This window comes from Rhea americana, unplaced genomic scaffold, assembly GCF_003343005.1.
Source record: "Rhea americana isolate MKP2758 unplaced genomic scaffold, rheAme1 scaffold_72, whole genome shotgun sequence".
NCBI classification, from domain to species: Eukaryota; Metazoa; Chordata; class Aves; order Rheiformes; family Rheidae; genus Rhea; species Rhea americana.
The window spans coordinates 441581-457454 of NW_028186890.1; the positions used below are offsets into that span (position 1 = coordinate 441581).

At 39.6% G+C, this 15874-nt stretch overlaps 1 protein-coding gene across 1 annotated transcript in view; it reads left to right on the top strand.

The window, feature by feature from the left end:
- LDLRAD3 (low density lipoprotein receptor class A domain containing 3) overlaps window positions 1-15490 on the top strand; it is a 114252-nt gene extending 98762 nt beyond the window's left edge. The window contains exons 5-6 of the mRNA XM_085321871.1: window positions 10552-10897; window positions 12535-15490. Coding sequence (XP_085177997.1) covers window positions 10552-10897; window positions 12535-12796 — 608 coding nt within the window. The 3' untranslated portion in view covers window positions 12797-15490. The remainder of the gene's footprint in view (window positions 1-10551; window positions 10898-12534) is intronic.
- Window positions 15491-15874: the final 384 nt, after the last annotated feature.

A 15874-nucleotide genomic window follows, 5' to 3' on the forward strand; every position in this document is an offset into this window, starting at 1 on the left:
TTTTTTTTGCCTAAACAAGCCTGATTCTTGAAGGCTTTCCTAGTAGATAGTGTCTTCAAGACATCTGTTAATTCATGTTGCTCACCACTGAACTGATTCATCTTTACTTTTTTGAAGTGTGATGCATTAACCTGGATAAAATACTCCAGCAGAGGCCTTGCTCGTGTGGGGTAGTGTGAGGGCGTTGTACTCTTATTCCCTGACTACCTGTGCCCCTGACCATTTCTGCTAGATCATTTTTAGATCATTGTGAATTTAATCTCATCCAGCAGCGTGCTTGCAGTCTCGCCTGGCGGCAGATTCAATAAGCATACTCTCTCTGTTTTGTCATTCAGGTAGTTATTGAAGAGTACCAGATCCAGAACTGAGCACTTTGGGCCCCTCTGGAAAAGCTTGTAGTAAACCACTGACAGCCACAACCCTTGAGCAGTTCTGCTCCCCACACACTCATTTTCAGTGTCACATTTTCTAATGAGAGATTTTTTAACAGGGTAGCACCAATTTTATCTTCTTCCTGGTGTTAATGTTTTCCAGATACTTTTTTCTTTTTTTTTTTTTCCTCCCCCTCCCCCCCACAAAGAGTCTTGAGTGTCTTGTTCTGCAATCAGGAAAGCCAAAGAAGACTTTCCAAACAGATTGCTGTCATCTTTCCTGTTGCTTTTTATGTAGTGTTTTTCCTTTTAGAATATTTAAGGAAGGATTTAGAGTTTGGTTTGTGACCAGAGATCATAATTGTTAAGAGCTTTGTCAAGGTGTAAACTGAACATAGTGGCCACTGTTTGGCAAGACTTTCTTGCTGTATGCAGAGTTTACAAAGCTTGTTGCTGGAAGGAAACATCAGCCTATATCACAGCTGTTTGGTAGGCAAAGTCAGGATAGCTTTAAATAACATAGCATTTTGTGATATAATGTTATGCAGGTACTTTCTCTGGTAGAACCAAGCACTAAACTCCTGTCTTGGTTTGAATTGTAAATCTACCCAAATCCACTGAAATTTTGTGGTCTTCCTTTCCTCTCTGCCTGTTTTTTGCTTCCTAGAACCACCTAGGACACCCTATAGAGCCCTTGTTAAATGGATTTGCCATTGGTTTCCACTGTTGCGCCCCAGATCCAGTCAGTACTGGAGTGTTGGATAGGTATAAATGGATGGGGTTAAGTGTTAGGAAAGGCATTCAGTTACATAGCAGGTCTTGTCTATCTCTGCTTTGGTTTGGTTTTTACCCAGCAGTAGCAACATGCTAAAGGTTTCTAAATCATTAGGACACTATCTTGAGAGAGTAAAGCCATACGGATTCCTTTTCGGACAGCATCTTTTCCTTTTCACAGTTTTAGAAAGAAATGGGATTCATAATAGTAATATATGAGACAGTAGATGGGACTTTGTACTAGCAGTTTTTCAGAAAGCAGATTCTTTAAAATAGAGTCTTTGAATGATTAGACTAAATTTAAAAGCTGATTAAAAACTTACTTTACAGTATATCTAAATCACACTTGAGCTAGCAGTATTCCTTGCCAAGTGCAGCTGGCTCTGCAGGCTTTATAAACCCTGCATTACATCTCTTCAAGCGTTATTATCCTTGTGCACCAGCTGTCCATAGCACTAATACAATGTCTAGGAAGAAGTTAATGTGTGCATTCTAGCTGAACAGTGTGTGTGTGTGCAGTCTTACAGCCCCCAAAACAAAAACCACAAAAGCGTGATTCAGCTGTCCGTCCTGTATAGCATTGCACATTCTGCTTTTTCCAGGCCTTCTATTGAAATAACATGCTTTTATGCAGGCATGGAGATTTAGATCATCTAAGATAAATCAGCATCACTTCTGTGATGTGGTGTAATTTCGTTTCAGGGTTGATAGATGGAAAAACCACAAGCACTTCATTGTTTGATTTTTCATTGAAATTGTATTTTAATTTAATTTTTGTTTTGAGGTGTTTTTTCATAGATATTTAAATGATTTCAAGGAATGTTAGCTAAGTGTTTTTTAGAGGCTTAGAATCTAAACTCTCAGGATAAGACTGAAATAGAACAAGCAAGAATTCACTGTTGCCTCTAAATTTTATTTTCTTTCATACTTTTGTCTTTAAACTATTTAAGACCTTTCAAAATCAAGCTGGGTAAAGCATGCTGCTATGCTGGCAGAGAACAGGGACCTGATACAATGTCCGGGCTCTTACCTACTTCAAAGTTCTGCTATTTTAATTAACCTTTACAGAAGACAAGACTGCACACTTGCACATAAATTTGCCAGTGTTCCCAAAGGTATTTGGTGAAAAATCCATTTGAATGTTATGCCTTTAGTTAAAGAAGTGAAAATGAAGCTGATGTTGGAGACTAACTTTGCATCCCCTTGGGTCTTACTGGTTGAATTCACAGTTCTGTTACTTTTTCCRTTAATGCATTATTTCCCTTGAACCTCCTTGTTTTTTTTTCTTGTTGTTATTGTTATTTTTCATCTGAAGTATTTTGGAACCTAGGTGATTCTGGCTTTTTTTCAAGAAAATTAACTATGCGACTTGCCACCTCTTTCATCTTGTTGGAGGGGACATCTTATACAGGTGACTTGGACCTGCAGTGACCACAGGATTAAGTATTTACTGGTTAATTATTTTTCATCTTAAATTTCAAGTGTATACAATACTGTACATTAATTGTATAAAATATATTGCATAGCAACCAGGTAACCAAAATAGCTTTCTCTGCTATTCATGGCTTGAGCAAGGCAAGACTAGAATATCTCTTGGGAGAACAGCAGGAAGGACCAGGCTGTGGTACAGGAGCTATGGCTAGAACCAGGGGTACTCCCAGTTGTCACAGCCCTTGGCAAGAGCACCAAGGGTATGTTTGTCCTCAAAAAGAATACCTTTCCCCCCACTCCCTTTACAGCACAGTTTTGCTGTAGTTATTAAGCTTGGGCCATCATAAGTGCATGTTTCAAAAGAGCCTTTTATGTGGTGTTGCCACATGAGACTTTTCTCTTGTAGAAGAGGTTTAACTTATTGGCTGGGGGAAGGAGAGAAGAGTATCAGAAACCCCTGGAGCTTTTAGTGCATCAGGCACTGAGTAGTATCTTTCTGTCATGAAGTATTATCATGAGAAGTGCATAGTAATTAATTTCTTGGCAGTTTCCTTGATGGTCATGGCCTATTTTCAAAAGAAAAAGAAGAGACAAGCAGAAGTAACTGAAATTTTTCATTTAAAGAGGAGGACTTTAAAAGAAAGTTCATGCTTTTTAGTTCTGTCCAGGCTTTTGTGCATAGTTTCCATGCTGACTCTGTATTAATAATCAAATTACACCAGCCTTTTGGACTATCGTGTGTCTAGGAAGTGCTGCTCAGATCAATGTCAGAATGATCCTGAATTGCAGTTTAGTAACACTTTAATTTCCTCTCTGGCTTCTATCCAATTGCCAAGCCTGGACCTTTTGTTTCCATGCTTGATGGCAGATTTTGGCTTCACAGGTTTTTACGTTGCTGTCAAGTTAATTTTAGAACTTTAGTTGCCATGACTACTGCTAAGTATTTCTTAGTTCTCCGCTTGCTCAGTTTGCTGCTCTGCATTTTTCTTTTTCTTTTTTTCCCCCTTTTTCTTTTTAAATTGTGATACATGAAGTGCATGGAATAATTTTCCAACCTTGCAGAAGATAAAAAGGAGGGCGTATGAGAGGTGAGGCTCTTGATCTTCAGCCTCATGACTCAGCTGCTCTCTCAGCAGTTGCAAACACTTGAAAGTACTGCTCTTAAAATGCATGGTCAGGAGGACGGATGTCAGTCTGGGGAGGAAAGCATGGGCAGCCTCCTGGGTCTGATGCACCAAACAAGACATGCTGAGATTGCTGCTAATCCTGCTAATACTGACTTAAGGTTCATCTTTGGCTCCCTGGCTAGTTGTGTATGTGTAGTCTTTTGTCTTAGCTTGCCTTTGAATTCTTTGAAATGATGGTGGTCATCATCTTCAGAGTCTGTACAGTACATAATACAGAGAAATCCTATTTCATGTAGTCAAGGTGCAACAACAATACCAATAATGATAAAAATCTGAGGATGGATAAAAATTTCTCCATATCAGAATCTTCTATTTAGTTTAGTCAGGCAAGGTCATGAATTTCTTTTCAGTCTTTGGAAAGAATATGTGAAATTAGAGCAGACGGTGCTACTTAGGCCTCTGATTAGTATTTGAAATACTAATGCTTTTGAGGAAAATACAGTTCTTGTCACTATGGATGAGCTTGGGAGATCATTCTGAGAGCTGCCCTACAGACCAGTAGCTATGGGGCTGATTGTCTTCAGAGCAGTCCCAGAAGACACAAAATGACACTTCTGTGTATGGTTTGTGTCCCCTTTGAGAGTGACAGCAGTGCAGAGGGCAGTAAGATAAAGGTTTTACATAAACTTTTTATCACAATGTCTCAAATGTTTCTTAAAGAACAACATTATCTAGTTTGGAGTGGTTTGAAACAGGGCAGGGAGCCAAGAACAGGTGTATATATAGTGATTTAATGGGCAACTGCTAGAGCTGCATATAGGGCCCCAGCCTGCTCCAGCATTGTACCTGGAGGGCCACATCGGCTCTAGTCCGTGGTGTTTCAGGACACTCATGATTAGCATAGGATGAGAAAAGACACAGAAGAGAACCTGGAGCTGTCTCAAGTCAGGATGTCTGTACAGATCAGCATTGCCTGAATGTGAAGCCACTGCTTTTATAGACATACCTGAAAGCAGGAGTTTCATCCTGCTTCTTTCCTGGACTTCCCTTGCATTCACGTACTGCCTGGTAAGCAGAGATGTAATCATATTCTCCTTCTCCAGCTGTTTCCAAAGTTAAAGTCTGTTTACTGTGTGTAGCACCTCTGCTAACAAATCTCTATTCTGTGCATGAAATAAAGAAAGTCAAAACAGGGCAGAAATACATTTTGAATGCAGTTGGAAACAAGTCCTGGTCTTTAAGCATATAAGGCAAATATGAAGGTGCTTAGGGGAGGCAGAATGAATGAAAACTCAGTTTGAGAAATGAACACAAACTCCATGAGCTGCTGTCTGAACTAGATCTTTTTACAGCTTAAAAAAAAAGTGGTGTTGGGGGGGAGATAACTGTTGTAAGAAAGGGCATCAGTGGAATAAAGAGCACCTTGAAAGTTCAGTGCACAAGGTCTACGTAAGGCTTATTATAGTGGACACAAAATCATCAAAGATGAGAAATTTAGGAAGTCTGGAGACTTTTAGCTGGATCCCCTCAGAACTACTGCAGCACAATAAGTAGTGTGCAAAGGTTCTGCTTATCTGTATTGAATTTTTGTCATCTTTAACCTTCTGAGCTGCAGCTCTGCTCTTTAACCGATTGGAATTTAAATGTGTTGTTACAGTAGCGTCTTTGTTGGAGATGGACCGTGACGTGTGTTCATTAAGGCTACAGATGTCTGCTCAGATTATGTATTTCAAAAGCTTTCTCTCTGATGAGCTGTGAAAAGCCAGGCAGAGGATTGCAAAAGATAAAATAATAGCCCCTCATCCCCTGTCTGACAGATTTAATGCAGTTACTCTCAGATCTCTTTAAAAACTTTGAGACAGCAAATTTGTTCACAGTCAATAAGATAGCCCTCTAAGCGCAACCTGTAATGTTTCCTTTATCAGTCCTTTCCTAAATTATTCACAAAGCTTTTTACACTCCAAAATCTCCAGTCTGCGAATTCAGCATTTCCTAGGTAATAAGGTTTAATAGGCATAAGTGGCATTGATAAACTGTTTATACATGATGTGATTAGAAATCATGGACTTTTTTTAAGAAAAAAACATGAAAGAATAAGTACTCCATGAATTTAAGCAAAATTAGCCTGCCCACTCATTTTTTTGTGAATTGCATTTAATAGGAGAGCAGACAGAACTTTCTAAAGCTGCCTAGATAATACATACTGCTTCTGGGAGAAGATGACTGAATTACCAAGAAATTCAGTTCAGTGACTTCTGTGCTGTGTAAACATTTGCAGAAAGTTATTAGAGCAGAACTAAAGAGTTGTGACTTTTTCTTTCTGAACTACTATTGCATGTCCAGCAAAGACTTTTCAAGTGTTGTTACATCTCATCTTCTCCCTGTTACAATGTGCATAATACGTAGATTATCCTGGCATTCATAAAACAGTCTCAGCTAGCTACCCTTCGTTCCCTTCCGCATATCTATATGACTGGTCAAAACCCAGAATATTACATCTGTGAGAAGCAGTTATTTGCACCTGTGTTTTCTCCTACTGCAAAGCTTTCTCCTCAAATTTAAAGGCTTGGATGGGACAGTGCATTAAGACAAAGGGAGCATGTGTAACTCATTTTATTCAGCATTTTACAAGAACAGCAGAAGAGGTTAGGCACTGAGAGGACATGAGAAAACACACACAAATCTCTGGTGTAGATCCAGCTAGTATTTCTTCTACAGCTTCTCTGAGTGTGTACTCTTGGAAGTTATGAAGAAGTTACTCATTTCAACATTTGCCAGTAGAGTAGGAAGAAGAAAAACATACTGTAAATCTCATGTATGCAAAGCTGGTTCATAATTCTGCTACTCTTCTTCTGGACGTCACCTAGAGCAGTTCTGGAGTGTTGTTTTGGAAGGTGACTTCTAAGGAAATTTGTTTCTTTTCTTTGAATATAAATTGTCTTCTCTAGTGCTGCAAGTCCTAGGTGCAAGGCCCCCAAGGAGTGATGATAGAGCAGGCTCAGATAGTGTTACTTTCATCTTTTGTAGTTTCAAGTTTACTGACTTTGCTAGATAAGAGAGAAGATGAAGCCCAGACTTGGTCTTACTCAATTTAGTTTACAGCACAATGGAACAGAGTACCACTAGCCTTCATCTGTGAGGATGTCTTGCCAAGTGACCATAAGGCTTTCTTGGGCAAGAAAACCTACCCATAAGGGAAGAATAAGTTGTTTTTTCTGTGGTAGTAGAATAGGTAGTTCTGATGATAGCTGACTCTTAGAAGGCAGAACCTTATTTCTAGATAGGGAGCACTGCATATCTGTTCCTGTACAGACATAAAGTTTATGTATGTTTGCAAATCCAGAGAGTGGGATTCTTGCCATGGAGAGAGAGGATGTCTCTATGCAAAGTATTCACTATTGCTCAGTGCTCACAGAAGAGTATACGATGGATAAACCAGATTTCTTCTCCTTCCATGGAAACATCTATACTCTTCATGCTCCATGCACCAGCTAGTAATAGCTGAACTGATAGAGATGCTAATTTAGATCCCAAGTGTGATACAGTTGTATTAGCCAGTTCACAAAGCTGCACCAATTGGCACTGTTTGATACAGTGCTAATGGCTGTGCTTCTGCTTCTGGAGATCTCAGCACAGAGCTGCGCTCCCTAGTGTAGATGTGCCCTTAGATWGCTTATTCTCAGTGATACAGTGAACTAAATGGGAATAAACCTGAAAACCTGAGAAGGAATATAGAATTATTGGTAAACAAATGATGTTTCATTAGCCACAACATTCACAAAGCTCCAAAACAGCATGTTAACCACAAACTTGCCCAAAATCTGTGTAAAATTAATAGGTCTTTGTTGTCGTTGCATGAAAAATAGCATAGAACTAGAAAAAGCAGATATTTTGTTTCAGACTGTACTTAGGCTGTTATCAGATCTCTGTTTTAAGATATCCCACTTTCAACAAAGTTTTCCTTCTTCTTCATTCTGGTAATCTGTCTGAATATATGGAGGCTTTCCATACAGGATATTTAAGAAGCTGTCCTAAACAGACAGATAACCTAAAATGTTTTATAGAGAAGTTGACATACAGAGCGCCTCTCATTTTTCTTCCCTTTTAATAAAGATGGAGATTATAAAGAGAAAGGAGTGGGCTGCTTCACAGTGATCCCATGGTAACAACTTAGGTCTCATCAGGTCCACAAAGACATCCTGTTCTCAGCTTTCTGCCAACGTGCGGTAACTAGTGAGCCAAGTTGAAGGGAAGTTTTGTGCTATTTTACTGGGACTTTATAGTATAATTACCTTCCTTGCACTGAAGAGTTGCAGGCAGTGATATTCATCCATGGATCATTCCTTGCAAATAAATTTGTTAATGTTTGCATAAAAATGATCTGCTTGTCACTGTACTCCTTGCGCTGGCCCTTATCTGTCTTTTATGACATGAGTTCACCACTCTCCTGGTGAATTTGGGGAGTATATTGGAGAAGCCGTAGCAGCATGTGATGAGCTGTAATTAAATTTACTAATGCATGTAAATTCCTTCCCTCCCTTTTCTGTTCTGACTTGCATTCTTCATGCAGACTTGGTTCATTTTACTAGGCGAGTTGCAGACCTGGTGTTGACTGATAATAATGATTTCTGCTTTCTCTCCAGCACGATTGCATGGGCAAATGAACTTATTAACGATTCTTGCTGAGATCTGACAGTAGATATCAGGAAAGTTGCTGATTCCCGGTGCAGCATGGCCTGCAGCTGCCCTACAAAGCAGCACTGTGGTTATACTGGCATCACCAGTAAATTGGATTTATCTAAGAGCAATAGTTTTTTCCTGTAGTCAGTAACAGGGCCAATAATTGTGGTCTCTTATTTTTTGGTACAGTTTTTCTTTCCCATCTCACTACTCCTTACTGAAACATCTTTGATTTTAAAAAGGGTATATTTAAAAGTAAAAGATTAACCATTTTAAATCCTATTTATTATCTTACCTAAATAACGTAGATGTTAAGGATGTTGTCAGATGTGGCTTTGTGTTTCACTGTGAAAGTGAACTACCAAAACTAACCACTGACAGAAATACCCTTGCAGTCCTGATGCAGAGCAATGAGTGTTTCAGGAAAGCTCTTCCACACTTCCATAAACAGTGTGGATACATATACACCTCATTATTTTACTGCTAGAGATTCATAAGCGGCTTAGTTGCAAAGAGACCAAAAAGTGTTCCCAGCTGACAGGTGAAAGGAAGGAAAGCTGTACGCTAGGATTTACTGTACAATACTTCTGCAGTAGGGAATGAAGAATTTGGATGGATGGCCCTTCTTTAAAGAATTGTATGGATTTTGGGGGTCAGGGGCTTGCTCTTGTTTTGTTTATTTTACTCAGCCTTTTTTGGTTTTGCTTGAGGTAGATGAATGTCTGGTCCTGTACCAGAACAACATTTTTATTTTTGAGGCTATAAGAAATTACAGCCTCCAGAGAAATTGCTCCCAAAAAGAAAACTGCTGAAAGACTGTATGACCTTGGGAACAGGGTGCTGGAATGGAGTCAGGAGAACRTGGTCCTGTTTGTTGTTTTGGCATTGACCAAAGTATGACAAAGTTGCACTTTGTGTGCATACCATTTTTGCTTCTCTTGAGTCTCTTTTGCCCTTTACATTTTTCTGTCTTTTTTGTTTGTTTGTTCCCCCCCACACACACACACATGCACACAAAATTTCCATGCAGCTCAAGAACCATTCAGATGTCATTATTCCACCACCTGGACCCAAAGCCTGATTCGTTCTCCTGTATCATGACTCTGGATAAATCTTATCTTCTTTTATAATATTTGGTAACTTCAGTAGTTCCTAAGTGCCTTCTACAAATCAAACACAGACTGTGCCATGTGAAGTACCTCTTTTTTATCTGGCCTTTCTCATTACCAGTCATTCCTGAAACATTGTTTCTTCTTCTTTTCCGAACCACTTAATTACTATTTCCAACCACGTCAGATTGAAGCTCGCTTCCACGGTCTTCCAAGGCCTTGGCCTAGCTCATTTTTGCCTCTTTCTCATCTTGTTCTGTCCTTCCCCCACCCCACCTTGGGGCAGCAGTCACTTGTTTACCATTCACTTCCTGGCCTGCACTTTTTGCTTTTAAGCTTTCTCATCTTATAACTAATATTACATCTACYGGGCTTACATCCTTGTTCTTATGTGCAGTTCCAATACTTTTTTCTTTGAATKTCTTCCAGCAGGAGCTCTCCTGATCATAAACATTCAAATAACYGTGCTTAACTGAGCATTTTTTCTGCTGTACTTCTTTTGGACTGTGAGATCTCTGGAGCAGGGGACCTAGCTGCTGCCTTTTTTGAAAAGCTACATGTAAACTGCTCTAGAAATTATCGTTAAAAGTAAAGGTCAGGCCTTTTCTGTCACTGATTGTATCTGGGAAAACGCACTAGAGTTTAAGGTACTGTACTTATGCTTTAGAACTGGGTTCTCTCAGCCGTTGGGAGGGGGTTTGTTTAGGATYGATAGGTAGGGATGTAGGAGAAATAAAGCATGCACACTGTCATAAGATCTCTACATTGAATATTCTCGTCTTTCTCAGTTTCTCTCTCCCTATTRTTTGAGTGTGTCTGCATCCACTGTAGGCACTTACTGCAGCTGAAGAAGAACTGACTGATTATCAGCCAGTCTCTGGTTTGCATGTATATGGTTTTAATAAGCTGATTTTCCACAGTCCTAAGGAAGAAAGGAAACTTGCTTGGAAGCTGGTCTGACAGTGTGTCACACAGTGCATTAGCAGAAAACTGCCTAGGTTAAGAACAGAGTTTTCTATCAAAACAAATCTCAGACTTCCTTTTCTTTTTGTCTTGCAGAGGCAGGCAGTGGCCAAGATTACGTGACCTCAGAGAATCAGCTGCTCTACTACCCTAGTATTACCTATGCTATCATTGGTAGCTCTGTTATTTTTGTACTTGTGGTGGCCTTTCTTGCCTTGGTTCTGCATCACCAAAGAAAACGCAACAATCTCATGACCTTGCCTGTGCATCGACTGCAGCACCCTGTCCTGTTGTCCCGGCTTGTGGTCCTTGATCATCCACACCACTGCAGTGTCACTTACAATGTCAACAACGGGATCCAGTACATGTCCAACCAGGCCTATCACAGGCCAGTGGATTTGGACTCTCCACCATCCTATTCAGAGGCTGTGCTAGACCAAAGGTATGTACAAGAGCTAATTCTATTCTCACCAAAGTTTAAAGCTACTGGTTGCAGCTCCTGCTTCCCAGTTATCTTTACTATTGYTTTTGACAAAGGTATTGTGCTGCAGTTCTGTCACTTGTACGGAACCAAATTTGGGCAGTATTTTTCATAGCTCCTCCTGCATATGAAAAATTCAGAGTCTACAAGTCCCGTTCTTGTTACTGGTATTAAGAGGATTTAAGATGAACTTCAGTCATGCTGTCTTAGCCCATGTAGTGCATGGGGCTAGCAGAGAATGAGAAGAAATATATCACTTCTCTAGCAGTGAAATCCTGTACTAGTCTGGAATCGAAACATGAAAATTGAATTTGCAGTTATTCCAAAAGACAGCTAGGTTGCAAGTGTTACTATTTTAAAATCTTAAGTTATAACATATCTCCATGATCAAAAGTAATCTGTCTACTTTTCTTGCATCAAGAAGTCGTTTAGTCCTCCTGTTCTGCACCCTTTTTTCTTCCCCAGCAGAGTTTTTTTTAAAAAAAAAAAAAAAAAAAAAAAAACTCTGTGAAAAGGAAAATGGTGTTCTCATTCTAAATAGCTGGAAGCTBTGTAAATTTTTGTGGGTAGGGGTGGTTTGGGTCATGTTTTTGTAGTTACGACACAGTTTTATTTGTAGATAATTAACCTTCATTTTAACCTCTGTCTGTAAACTCTTTCCAAGCAAAACTACTAGACTGACATCCTGCCTACATAAAAAGGGCATAGCATGAACTTTAATGATCCAGATTGTTCACTATCACCCTGTCAGTATTCTTCAACACAAACTCTGGGATCTAAGATTCATAGTGAAATATTTACATTCCTATTCTCCGCTGCATTTGGCAGCAACTTACTTGATGTTAACACTTGGTATCTTTTCATTAGTAAGGACAGCTAAATGAGCGGCTGTCTAGACTGTAATCACTCCTCACCTGATCGATACCACCATGTGCACCTTCAGAGTTAATTGTTTCTAAGACCTTTTAATCAATCTACTAAACTTTTCAGTCCCTTTTTGTGTTTACTCTCCGAACCAGAAGTAGTTTTCCAGAACCCAGTACTTGTCTTGTCTGTGCATACTTAGCACTTGCTCTGTGTGTGATATTATGACAGCACAAGTGATTTGTCTTACGAAGAATTCAGTTCATCGTTTWTTTGTAGACCGGAAACCATTAATCTCTGTCACTTAGTAGAGGTTTCCTCAGAGCTTTCCTATGTTCATATCATTATCTAAAGGTGTAAATCCACCTTATTTCTTTTAAAGTGCTTTGTCAGATTGTATACATGTTAGTCAGGAAAAATTCTTGCAGCTGCCTTTGAGGGAAAGCTGAGATTTGTTGGCAGTGCATACCCATGACATTTGTAAYGGAAAATTTTAAGCAGAATGTAATTAGCTATGTTGCATCTTGACCAGAAATCTTGTAATGTCTGGTGGTAGTGGTGTGGATGTTTTGGAATGACTTGAATAATGTAGGTGGGGCTTTTTGAGATCCCCTGATTAAGAAAAAAAAAAAGCTGAGAAATATTGTTTGTATTGTTCATAACTGAAAAACTCTGTGTACTTGCTTCCATATGGCTGTTTGGAGTAACCTCTAACTATCTTGTGTGTCTTACAGCAGACCACCTTGGTTTGACCTTCCTCCACCCCCTTATTGTTCTGAATCTGAATCCATTAATCAACCAGACCTTCCTCCTTACCGGTCTCGGACAGGGAGTTTGGTGAGCGCAGATGCTGCCGTGGCAGGAAGCCCTCTGGGCATTGAGGGCAGTCGGACAGGCAGTGTCAATGACAGTGTGGACTGCTGCAGAACTCTTCTTGAGAGGACAGCCAGCCAAAGTGATTCTCTGGTCAACACTCTTGCTGAAAGAGAAGGTTAACTGCCCCACTATTTGGATGGGCAGGAAGGGATTTACTGTTTTCAAGTCTATATGGGTTAATCTGCAGTTAATTAGTTTCAGGTGAACACATGCCTGAATGATGACTTGATTTGAATCCCAACTTCATTAATAATTGGATTCAGCATTCTGGGCTTAATGAAGACCTGACTTGTGAGAACTAAATCTAGAGTCACATCAGCTCTCCACAAAATTCCTGCAAGTAGGTTCTGCTTTAGACTAGTAAAAAACATCAGTGCTATGCTGAAAACCTGGTCTAATATATTTCTGGGACTATTTACTGTATATGAATGTATATATGTGCATGTATAATAGGTACAGATTTTGCAGACAAGACTATACCAGGAAAACTCTTATTTCCACACTGACTCTTGCCCTGCCTACATATGAGTCACTTCTTCTCACTGCCTGGAACCAACTGAGACCAGAGAGACGGTCTTTCTGCTTGGAGGTCAGATGCCCAATGCTAGCCCACTGGCAGTGCTCAAATTGCAGAGAATGTCCCACTTGACCCTTCTCTTGCTGGGTTTGAACATTATCACTGTGAATGTAATTTTCAAAGCTTTTAAGTTTGAGAGGATACAACAAGTCTCTAACTGAGCAAATAAGTTTTAATTTTCCAAAATACTAGTAACTAGGCCAAATTAGCATGGGTTTTCTCAGGAATATCACAAAGGTTGGCTCATCTGTCAAACTTCAAGGCTTTACATGGAGGCACTGAAGCTTCTCAACAAACCAGCGCAAGACTTCTTTTCAAGCATTGCGAAACAACTTTGCTTCTTGTGTTTCTTCTCAAAAATAGAAGAACTATTTCAGCTAAAACTTGAATACCAAAACCAGCCTGAGGCAAACGCCCATCGTGGAAAACTTCAGTGTGAATGACTAGCTTGTTATTGCTGTAAATAACTGAAAAGAGGTTATGTAGTGAAAGGTGTTGGGCTGTGTGTTTGTCAGAACTGTCTATAGTGCATATACATACGCACATGGGTACACATGTTTAATACTGTGTATGTATGTATGCAAATAGCATATTACATAGTTTGTACCTGTAGAACTAAAATTTCAAATTTTCTCATATACAAATCTCATTCTTTTATATAGAATTCACCATTATTCATATTCATGTGGTTGAAATCAAGTTTCTGCATAAAGATGCAAGTATTTTTATCTGTTTTTTTTCTATCTTAATTCTTGGAGTGTTCTCTGGTGAAATATGTTTCAATGCACAGTATTGAATTGTCCTTGTGAAAGCAACTCAGATGTAAAGGTATTCAGAGTGGCAAGAAAGAAGGTAAGCTGTGAATTTAAATACCACTGTGTTGCTGTGCTTGTGCATAGTATACAGAAAGGAGTGCAGTGTCTTTCTCTTGTCCAGAGACAAATTGGCCTTGAGAATTATTTGCATTTGCCCATTAGACACATTTCCCACTTTTCTTCCTCCATATAATGAACTGTTGTCATTATACGTGCTTTGCAGGAAGGAAGCCAGTCTCCCCCTTCCACCCAGTGCCTTCCCTTTTCTCCTTCACCATCTTTCTAAGGCAGTCTCTTTGCCCCAAAGGTTGTGCACTCAGAACTCAAGACTGAGCTGGGTGTGGGTAGGAGAGTGACTCAAGTTAGGTCTCAGTTCTCACACAGGTAACTGAATTGGTTCAGTGCTATGTTGCTCATCTCCGCATCCTGAGGCCACTGCTGTAGGAAGCAGGGGGCAGGTGAATTTTGCAAGTCAAGGCCGTTCTAACAGCTGATATGGTAGGGAGCACTGCAGCGCTCTAACTTTAATACTCTTTGCTTACTTTGGAAGCAAATTATCAACAGCCTTTCCTTACAGGTTTAGCGGCCTATCCTGAGGTGTACTGGTGAAGAGGCTGGTAAGTACTTGCACAGCTGTTTACAAGATTGGGTCWGACTCCCTCCTTAGTGGGAGCTCGAGCAAGGTGCTTATGCTGTCTTGCACAAAGCAGGATTTGGCTAATTAAGTACTCACTCCATACAACCTGATAGGCAGCCAGTTCTCATTGTCACATAGCAGATAGGTATTCTTTATTCCTCAGGTAGCTAAACTCAGTCATGTAACAGAGTTAATAGGGAAGTTAGGTGCTGAGGTGTATCCTGTGAGCGTTAGGCCCTGCCRGCCTGCTTTCCTTAAGATTCTGCTCAGCCTTCGGTAACAGAGCTACGCAGCACAGTGTCAGAATTATACATAACGTTTTTGTATTACTGTTTTTAAAACATTATTTTATACTTTAAACTGTAGAAGAGTTCCCAGTGGTTTCATAAGACTTGCTTTTTTTWAAAAAAAAAAGCAGCCTCCAGCTATATTAGCAAAACTAAGTCACTSTGTCCAGTGTAACTTTCATGGTACATATTCCTCATGCAGGCCKTCCAGGGGGCTGCCTTTCACCCACGTCTTCTAAGGCTTGTACCCACTAGGGTATGTGTAAACCAAATACACRTTTATTTGCCTGAGGCATCTGAAAAACACTGCCATGAATTGTTCAGTAGGAAAAAAGGGGATCTAGCCTGTCTCTTCAGCATTCTGTGTCAATCACTGTCATATATGTACATATATATAATATATATAATTATAAATACTCTTTCAGGTTGTATATATTCACGTAACTTTTGCATTAGGATAAACCCTTTGGACTTTACCAAAAAAAAAAAAAAACAAAACCCCAAACACTAAATGGTATGACATTTTTCCTTCCAGCTAAGGGTATATTTATCTTCATATAGGAAACTTCTGGGTTTTTTTGAGAATGGGAGTTCTAAAAGGAAATTGTGCCTTTATGATTGAATGTTGATGGGGGGGTGGTACCGAGATTTCAGGAGGGTGTTGCATATCATTATCCGGAGATCCAAAAAGAGAAACAAATCTTGTCTTCCTTTTTGTTGTTACTTATGGGGACCGTTGAACTTTGCAGAGTACAGAAGTTCAATATCCGCCTCCAAAAAACATGCTAAAATTTGATGGAAAATATTCATCTTGCTGCAGTTTTCTGGTATGTAGAACAGATTTGCTAGCCAGTTTATTTAGAAAATGCTATACTATCACAC